General features: G+C 38.2%; 1 protein-coding gene across 1 annotated transcript; it reads right to left on the minus strand.

Annotated features, from left to right (window-relative positions):
• Positions 1 to 1034: 1034 nt before the first annotated feature.
• LOC144658853 (uncharacterized) lies at positions 1035 to 8433 on the minus strand. The gene is made up of 7 exons (XM_078519333.1): positions 7646 to 8433; positions 5625 to 5734; positions 4887 to 4937; positions 4699 to 4740; positions 3751 to 4173; positions 3223 to 3357; positions 1035 to 2670 (listed from the first exon to the last, which is right to left on the minus strand). The coding sequence occupies exons 1-7, from the start codon at positions 8292 to 8294 to the stop codon at positions 2494 to 2496; spliced, it is 1587 nt and encodes a 528-aa protein (XP_078375459.1). The 5' UTR covers positions 8295 to 8433; the 3' UTR covers positions 1035 to 2493.
• Between the last annotated feature and the right edge of the window lie 1435 nt (positions 8434 to 9868).

The following is a 9868-nucleotide window of genomic DNA, read 5'->3' on the forward strand; positions in this document are numbered from 1 at the left end:
TAATAGCATGCTATATTTAGGACTGCAAACAACGCCAGAGGTGTTTAATCGAGAAAATTCGGTACTAACCAAACGAATTATTCATGAAAGAAAGTGGCTACCAAGACGCAAGTCTTCGCTTTAAGCGACAACCAAAGAATGAGGTTATTTTAAGCTGATAAAACATTCTATATATGAAATGGCCTCTCAAATTAAAGTAATTTTCTCGACTTTGCATACGAGGCTGTCTTTCAGTTCATTTTAAAGACACAGTGCTTGCATGTTGAAGAATAAATCTAAGCACAGCCTTCCTTGCCGTACTGAGTTGTTCGTCTTCTTTACAGATGTTTTGAGAAACTCAAGATGGTCCGTTTGTGAAGTGGTCATAGCAAGTGTACTCAACGAGGACCTACTTCGTGTAGGGGTAAAGGGCTATGCAAGATACCACCTGTCTAATTAGCCAAACGGAAAAAATATTGTCCTCAAAATTTCAGTTGAAATTTTAATATTTGGTGTGCATGAAACTTGCACTGCTGGAGACATGGGTTTTTAATCTTTTTCTTAGTTTCTACAAGCATGCGTAAAAAGGGAGCGGGGTAGCCTGCAGAACAGGCCGATTATTTTTCGGGTGGATTTTGCGAGTCGGGAGCGGGGCGCGAAGTCGGTCTCGTGCTTCGAGCGACTCGCAAAATCCCCCCGAAAAATAATCCGCCTGTTCTGCAGGCTAGGGGCGGGGGTACACCTGCTACGCAGGCTCAGTTTCTACTCCTGAAAGAGTGGGGGCTATACAAACAAGACACCATCATTTAAGGTGGGGAAGGGGGGTATATTGCATATTGCATAGTGGTGGGTCTCGTATGAGTACAAAAGTTTTGACGATTTCCATAATACTTAAAACAATTTCAGTTCATCGTCTTCATCAAAATCGCAGCATATAGTTTACTTTACACAGTTTATCCGAGGGGGAGGTGGCTGTGGGTGGTCTGTGGGTAAGGCAAGAACCGGTATGAACCGATTCTGCGTGAGTCGTCTGCTTAAGTATTAGACAAATGATATCAAAATAGATATTTATTCTGAGAACAAAAAACTTAACAGTCCTCAAGCTATATAACGCTATAATTAGAAATATATCATCAATCCTTGACTTGCATGTAATTTATCTATAGACATAATACTATCTCTAATTTATCTATACCAAGTTTACATATCCTTGTTTGCAGGACAATATTCCTGAATATCAGATACAACAATCCCAAGACGAATTTTTTTTTTATTAACGTAAGGTATCTGAATTACGAATAATCATTTAAAAATTAACAAAACACTCATTGAGTCCGTCTTTTTTCAAAAGATCCAAGAGAAGTGTCATAAACACTTTACAGTGTTTCAACCCAATCATGTTCACACTTATTCAATCAATTATTTACAATTAATGGAACTGTTTTGCTGTCATTTTAATAAAAAAAAAAAACAGGCGAAAAACTAAGATTTTCTTTAATTTACTTTCTTTAATTACTAATAATTAAAACTTAATAATATAAACCTAGCGAATATCATCATTTAAGCTGTTTCTTATGTACATTGTATCACGGTATAAAATATGTTGATAAAAACAATTGTTTCAATTATAAAAAAATTCTAAATTTTTTCAGGTCATTTGTACTGTTCTTCTTAGGAGATTAGTTTTCTTTGTGCTTGCTTTTATGGTCGAAATCAATGAAATGAAAACAAACTTATTTCGTAAAGAATATGTATCCCTGTTTAAGCTACATTTACAAGCCTTGAGGCAATTTGTGAACATGTCATTATCACTACTCTGCTGTAGAATAATACTATCAGATGAAGTGAATTAAATATAGCCCTAAAAACATTTTCATGTCCATGTTGCTCAAATAATTAATTTCTGCAAGCTGATTGCACTCGCTGGGTTTATTTACCCTTTGTTTGGCTCAGTTACGAGCTTCGTCGTTAAAATTATTTCGTCTTATAAAATAATCGTTTTTTTTTTCTTTTGATTTTTTTGATGGACAATGACCTTATCACTCGGCACTAAGCCTACTTGATTTGGAAAACAACATGTTATCAAACTAGTACGATAGAGTTGTTTAATAGCAAACAGGAAGTTCGCAATGTATCAGTTAAATGAGAAGATTTTGTCCGTCGTACAACTTTTGATATTAGTGGTGGAATTCATTTTGTGACATGCTGAGTTTGTCGCTGCTGTTTATTGAAACCATAATTTCATCATTGTCGTCATAAGCCCCTCATTAGGCCTCAAATACAATAATATCTATTAAATATTTTTTTGCTTAATTTAATACTGCGAAAAATATATTTATTTGAATCTTATAAAATGTATTTGACAATGCAGACAACATAATCCTTGTCGAATAAGGAACGGTAAGGCCGAGTGTCTTGGCTTATTTTCTATTCTGTTTCTGGTAAGAAAGTTTCTAATGCTTTCACCAGAAATTCGTTGAGAACCATTGGAGATTAGAAATTGTTCTAAAATGATCAAATAGGACATTCCCATACATGTAAATAGCACCTCATCGTTTTTGGCTTAGAACCGAAAACTGGAGACAAGTGTTTGCAGATGCATCTGAATTTGTATGGTCCTTGAGTAACTTCACTCAGTTTGTAATGTCGGCCATAATCAGTAGAACATGTTATCCCCATAGCTCGCTGACCCTGATAAAAAATAAAATAAACAAGTAAATAAATAAATAAATAATTTAAATAAATAAATAAATAAATAAATAAATAAATAAATAAACCGCACCTCATTTTCAGACACATGTAGCATGGGAGTGGGAGGGGGGTGGTGGCGGGTGGAAATAGTGGCGGAGGGATGCACAAATTTATGTTGTCTAGCTGAGCCCGTGGGAAGCATGCATTTGCAAATTTGCAAGGTCATTAGACAGATGAGAGCAGAAAGTCTGATCGTAACCACCAGGACTCGATTAACTAACAAAGCAGCCCGAGTCTTCACATTATTAGTAATTTAAAATTTTAATTTTTTAATTAGCAGGACCCAGTTGATAACAGTACGCATGTACTGAAGGGCTATCCTGGATAAACATTCGATTATTATTATTATTATTATTATTATTATTATTATTATTATTATTATTATTATTATTATAATTATTATGTTGTAACAAGTTCTTTCAATGCAGTATTTTCTTTTGAGCAAGACGGGGACTTAAATTTATTATAAAACTAGAGTTTGTGAATATTTACCTTTGGTTCACGGTAAAAAACGTCTGATGTACCGCTTATGCTAGTAGCTGTTGTAGCAGTCCCTGCTATACGCCTGTGCTTGCACGTGCTGAAGTTTGCAGCTGGCTTGCCGCTGTTGGAGCCAAGAGGTTTAAGCTGGAAAAGGAACGAAAAACAAAAGAAAGAAAAAATTCAAAGAGATCAATAAATTATTTGACGCGTTTGAACCTAATTCTCTTAAAATGAAGGATAGCGTTGACAAAACTTCAGTTTTTCCTTTTCTTTTTTATGTTAAAGCACTGTTTCCTATTTTATTGCATAGAGAACTCCAGAGTCTAGTGGACATTTCTCGAATAGAAATCTTCGCGTGTTCATGCATCGTTAAGTATTATTCCCTAACTATTCTAAGTCTTGTTTAATGCTGGAGGAAACTTGCGATGGACTGTAGCAGTCCTAGATGTTGTCCGGTTTTTACGGAAATCGGCATACACCGTCCAGCGGTACTTTGGCTCGAATGCAAAAGTTTTTTTAAATATCTTCTTATCTTACCTTGTCAAACAATGTTGTATTAACTGCATTTATAGAGTCTCTCAAAAGATTGTGCACAGACTGAAGGTCTTGATGAGAAGCATTCTGTGCACCATTTATTGCTTGAAGTGTTTTCATCAAATTGTTCATCTTGGTATATCCTTTTTCCAAACTCGCTGCTCTGTTGCTGATATTATTGCCTGTTTTTCTCAACTCTTGAACATGTGACTTGAGTTGTGTAACATTGACGGCCAACCTCTCGTTCATCCTCTTTGTTAGAATCTGATTTTCTCTCAGTTCATCCACTGTTGATGTTATCTTGTTGTCACTGTTACTGAGTTCCTTTACTGATTTATTTAGTTGTTTAAACTCAGTGTCAAGTTTCTTCTCAAAGGCATCTCGTGTGTTGGTCATGTTAACCCACACACCATCCACAACGGCAACCTGACAGAGAAATATTCTGTATGAGCGGTGTAAACAATAAACAATTCAGAAAAAGAAAATACCACAGCAAGACAAAACCAACAACAAGGGTGGTTGCCGTGGAGGCGATTTAATGACTATGAATATGACCACGAGTTTCGCTCTCTTTTGTTGCTACTTAACTCTATCGACTATCGGCAATGAAATGCTGAAATAGTCACTAGTTTTAAAAAAAGAAAAAAAGCTTCTTCTTTTCCTCAGCCAGATATGATAAAATCCCTTAAGTTTTAGTTTATTTTCTTTGTCGCACAAATTCACATTTACGAGAAAAAAATATAATAGTAAGAGAAAAAAAAGAAACAAAAAAGCCGTGCGACAGGAGGCAGAAACAGGGCAAGATGTCGTTTCACGAAGTTCCACGACGTAAATGTTGGTCCCGCGCGAAGCTCTAAAAACAACGCCCTATATCCGCGCGTGTTACGATGATGCCGTCTCCCACGCAAAATATAGAGAATAAAGAGATGCAATATTGCTGACAGAACATACCTTGTCGGCAGTCTTATTGACCTGGGCCTGCAGGACTTTGACCTGTCGGTAAAAATAAGAAATCCGTGATATAACATCTGTGGCAATGCGAGGTTTGCTCTAGAAATATATTTTTACTGAAAAAGCTGTTACACAGCCCGTAGCTTTGCAGCTCATGTAAATGACAACAATAAAAAAAACAAACCAACCTGACGTTCATGTTTTGTGACAAACATCTCCACTGCGCTGTCTCTTGCTTTCTAGATAAAGAAACAACAAAACAAACATTAATTACTTTAAGAACATTCGTTCCGAAGCTAAATCAAAAGCATGTGTCCAAAGATGTAAGGTATACCAATTTGTGAAACCTTAGAACGATAAAGTAGAGATATAAATTGATCATTGATTGGCCAAAACTCAGCCTTAATTGCGTGGTGGGTGCCCGAGTTAGTGAAAAACCAGCTGGACTGCAGACCAGTCATGTAAACCTTTATTCTAAGGTATAGGGCTAGCCGGTTAACAGATGAGCAGTGGAACAAACAGGTTATGGCATGGCTTGCCCTATGTTATTTTTAAACACCCAAAAGTGTTTTTTGACGCTATTTGTTTTATCCCTTGTAAACCATTTCTTCTCTCCGAGGGGCGATAATTTAAAATACAGGCCGAAAACCTCAGTGGTATTACTGAAAAGAACAAAGAGCTGCTGTCACGGCCACACAAGAACTCTCAAGACTGTAAACTAGGGGCTCCCTGCAGGGGACACTAAGGCGCACTGTCCCCAAAAAGATATCCGATTCGACTGAAGTAGAGATCAAAGCATGTAACCCGACCAAACCATGAAGGTTCATTTGCTTTCAACGTCGGCTAAGTTCAGGAAATGTGAATTAATTTTCCGCATTCCGCCAAAATGTAATCTTTATAACGTTATATTTTACAGAATTTCGTACCATTTTAGCTTCCATTGCCATCATGTTATTCTCCAAATCTTCAATTCGTCTCAGCAAATTCTGTATCGAGACACTCGGCAATCCTGTGCTTGGTGCAGGATCCTTGTTTTCTGAGAAGTAAAACGGAAAGAATAATAAATTTAAAATAGTGTTTCCAAGTTGGAGGTCTGACCGGAAATTTAGCCCAAGAGAGGACTGCAGGTGAACGTTTATAATCCAAACACATGACTCGAACAGGACAGAAACAAAATGAGACTATCAGCACATGAGTTTGGGAAAGTAAACACCACTTCACGAGCATTCTAACAACAACCCCAACCGAGAATGCCACATAAATAGAATAAACATGTGTTTTATTTAAATGAACATCAATAGATAAATTTATATTTTTAAAAAATATTGGAGATACAACACACAACCATTATTGCCAAGCCTGTTATTAGCAAACGAAAAAAGACCATGCATAGGTAAAGAGAAAAGAACAGAAGGTTGTCCTTAAATAAAATACACGGTACGCTATGAATGTAAATAGCACGCCAAAGGGCTCTAGACACACACGCAATTCCCGCCCAAACTGTGACCCGCTCATTGACACCCTCTTTCCCGCCAAAACATTGATAGCCTTAAAATAGGAACAGAAGAACGCCTAGAATTTTGAACTCGCCAAGATCAGATTATCAACTGCAGAAACAGGAAAAAATGAGAGAAAAGGTTGTGGATTATTTATTGATGTCACCACACAAAAATGTTAATCCAACTGCAAACAGAATCTTAATAAGCGAAATTGTTTATACAAAGGTCTAGGACTAGTCAGAAAATAGCTCAGAGGACATTCTCAGAAATAAAGACATTACAGAATGCCACCACCCAGAAGCGGGTTTGTTTTCCCGCTCGGATCGCTGCCTGCCTGCGGGTTGCTGTGTTGGGAAGACAGTTCATATTTCTACATCCCATGGTTGAATCAACAGGCTCTCTTTCCTTTTTCCGTTGTGGGTTCATTGGAATGCAATAAATGTGACCTTCTCTTTTCTAAGGCGGCATTTTTTTATCAAAGATCTTCGCACTTTTCACACGCTACATACCTAACTCGGTACCGAATAAAACTGTTTTCATCAGGCATTTGTATAGGGCGGATACATTTATGAATTAAACATTCTGTTGTTTTACTCCCCATGTTCAATAAAACTTTGACAAGAGGCAGCATATGAATTTTTACAGGATAACAGAAGGTTGGAAATTTGAAAAAAGTACTTTGGCGCAAAACAAGAAATTCCACCGTTTTTCGTGTACACGCGGCACCTCAAAGCATCAAGCATGCATAATTTTCAATTTAGAGTAAAGAATAGACTTATAAACGATTAAAGATTTTTCAGTTGTTATGCAATTTTCCATTTTTTGACACTTAATTGCATTGGCTGGAAGCGCATACCTGACGGCGAATTAAATAAAAGAACCTCGCATTGTATTTTATTGCATTGGCTGGAAGCGCATACTGACGGCGAATTAAATAAAAGAACCTCGCATTGTATTTTATGCAAGGCCCACGCAGCTAAATAAATTATCTTATCTATCAAAAGGAAAACCGTGGGGTACGGGTGAATCACAAAGCTTCAAAGACTTCCGGTTAATGAACGAAAAAAGCGCGTCTTGATAAAATTATTGACATTTGTAAATTCCTTTTGAATGAATGAGTAAGTCAATAAATGAATGAATCGCCTCTCCACGTGCTCTAAACTTAAATGATTTCTTCTCAGAAGTAATCAGCAAAAGTTTCCCGTATAGGTTTTGGTGTTTGTAAAAAACTGTCTAACCACTTTGACACTCCCCAGAAAATTCCTAGTACGTGTGAGTATGCATATACAGCCGTATTGACATTTGACGCGCACTTGGCACACTGCTCTTAGAAGGTACTATCACATGCACGCAAGAATGGATTTTCATTCAAACAGGTTTTGCCTTTTTGGTATACTGAAAAAATAATAATAATAAAACTAGACACACCCCCAGGTACAGTGACATACCTGCGTTGAAATCCTTACATCCACAGTTGGGACCCACTGTTCCGTTAATGAGTAAAATTACTAGCACCAACGCTGCTACTGAAAAGGCAAGGATAAGAAACAGGATCAACTTGCTGAGGCAACTGTCTCTCTTCCAGGGAAACGAGTCAGTAGACACGGATGACGCGGTCGAATCGTCTGAACATTCTGTAATTTGTCTGACGCGGTGTTTCATAGCAGGCCCAGTTGATTCGTAAAGGTCGTTTGTCTTGCTTCTTGGGCTATGGACTGATAGATCTTTAAAGTCTGTTCTTATACTTTGTAAGTCTGCATCGTCTAAACATTGTGTGATTTGTCTGACGCGTTCCTTCAGAGGTCCTGTTGGTTCATAAAGATCGTTTGCCTTTCTTCTCGGACCTTGGGTGGGTAGTTGTTTCACGTCTGTTCTTACACTTTGTAAGTCTTCATAATCGTGATGTGAACTCGACATCACATCGCTTCTTTCCGAACAATCGTAAGCGGCATTGATGTGTACTTCTCCTCCTCCTCTGGATGAAATCGATGAACAGATTGAGTCGTAGCTACGTAGGCTACCACTGTTGGATTTCGCATATGGCGGGTATAAATAATCCATGCTTTGTCCACTCGTGGAAGACATCGTTGGTTCCATGAATATATTTCGCCAAAGTTGGAAACTTTTGTTGTCTAGCTATTATTGCTCCCCTTGCTGTTACTGTGTAATCAGCAGTCGAAACCTAACATATAAGAGCTAACGTACGTGTTCTGATCATAAGTGGTTTATTTGATACTTTAGTTGATTACGCTCTAAATACGCGCAACACGACCTCCTGCGAACCCTCTCCAGTCACGTGTGATAGTTTTTTTTCCGCTTGTCGAGTATAATTGACATGTCCTGTTTCATGCAAAGGGTCATGGGGCCAGCCAGAGACACACACATATCATTTGCGCAACATAATGTACCTTCTCACAGCGGTTTCACCGGTAGCATGTTTAAATTTCACAAGCAAAAAAACAGCAGGAATTTTCCGTTACAGACATAATATTAGCTTTCATGTATTCCGGCACCTGGGCATACGCATATATATTTTATCGGTACGAACATAATCATGAAGACCATGAAACAAACCGTGTATTAAAGACATTTCTTTTCTCAGATGTAATTGCCGGCATTGTTTACTTTCTGACTCTTAAAATTGTTTACTTGTTTACCTTGCAAAGAAATCTGCCTTCTTGGCTTTCAACGACCACCAATGAGGTCAATTTAATGATGAGCGACTTGGCATTTCCGATGTCCTGTTATCATTTCAAGCCAGATCAAAGCAAGAGTGTACTATCACGGAAAGCCAGAACCGCGTTTATTTCTACATACGATGTACAAAAACCATTTACGCACATTGTGCCATTCTTAGGTAACTAATTTTAACAAGAATTGCTTGAGGTAGAATGAAAAACCTGTCCGTGAAAAAATGTTCTCAGTTATTTACGCTTGACCTCGGTATGTGCACGTTTTAAGAAGGAAAGTATCACCACCTCTTAGTTGCGTTATCCTGCTGACGGCATTGCGCGCACATTACAGAATGAAGTGTTGTCCTTTCCTCGTACGTATACATTCATGTTGTGACGACAGCGGAAAATTGAATATTTACTAAGTTAATAAAAATTGGCCGGAGTTAAACAACCGCTGTGTTTTGGGCCTGGTTTTGGGGGGAAATGCAGTGTGCTCCGTGACCATAAACGATTAGAAGATTAGTCAGTGGTGACAGGAATAATTGAGCAACAATAACATTAATTCCCGTCGACGATTGTGCTTCTCGGATATGTCTCACACTCTCTCTTTTACGGAATGATACAAAACGATCGAATATTTCTACAATCCCCATTTTCTTCGCGTTTTAGGCGCAAAACTGTCCTTCTATAACCTGCTACGTGCACCCTAGTATAGTCTTGCCTGATACTGAACCGAATTAACGTCAAAGCCGTTGGGTGGGTGTCAGGGGGTGGATGGCATGATTGACAGACATAAGTTGCACTAGAACAGTTCCGGTTCTTCGAGCATAAAATAAGATCACGCTTTGTATTGGCCAACCTAAAGATGAGCCCGCACTTCTTCGCCGAACGAGGAGGAGCGGACTGTTGCCTGAGATCGACCATGTACTGAGGACTGAGGAGCAACAGTCTGAAGCCACGTACAGCAGCGTGCTGTTTTGCGCTCAAAATGTAGAG

Source organism: Oculina patagonica, chromosome 6 (assembly GCF_052425735.1).
Source record: "Oculina patagonica isolate OP01 chromosome 6, crgOcupat, whole genome shotgun sequence".
NCBI lineage: Eukaryota > Metazoa > Cnidaria > Anthozoa > Scleractinia > Oculinidae > Oculina > Oculina patagonica.

What these genes read in the sequence shown, in the direction of transcription:
- LOC144658853 (XM_078519333.1), bottom strand. Translation starts at nt 8,294, where the DNA reads ATGGAACCAACGATGTCTTCCACGAGTGGACAAAGCATGGATTATTTA. An exon ending in ATGTAAGGATTTCAACGCAG is followed by an intron (nt 5,735 to 7,645) that starts GTATGTCACTGT and finishes TTTACTTCTCAG; the next exon opens with AAAACAAGGATCCTGCACCA. An exon ending in ATACAACATTGTTTGACAAG is followed by an intron (nt 3,358 to 3,750) that starts GTAAGATAAGAA and finishes TTCCTTTTCCAG; the next exon opens with CTTAAACCTCTTGGCTCCAA.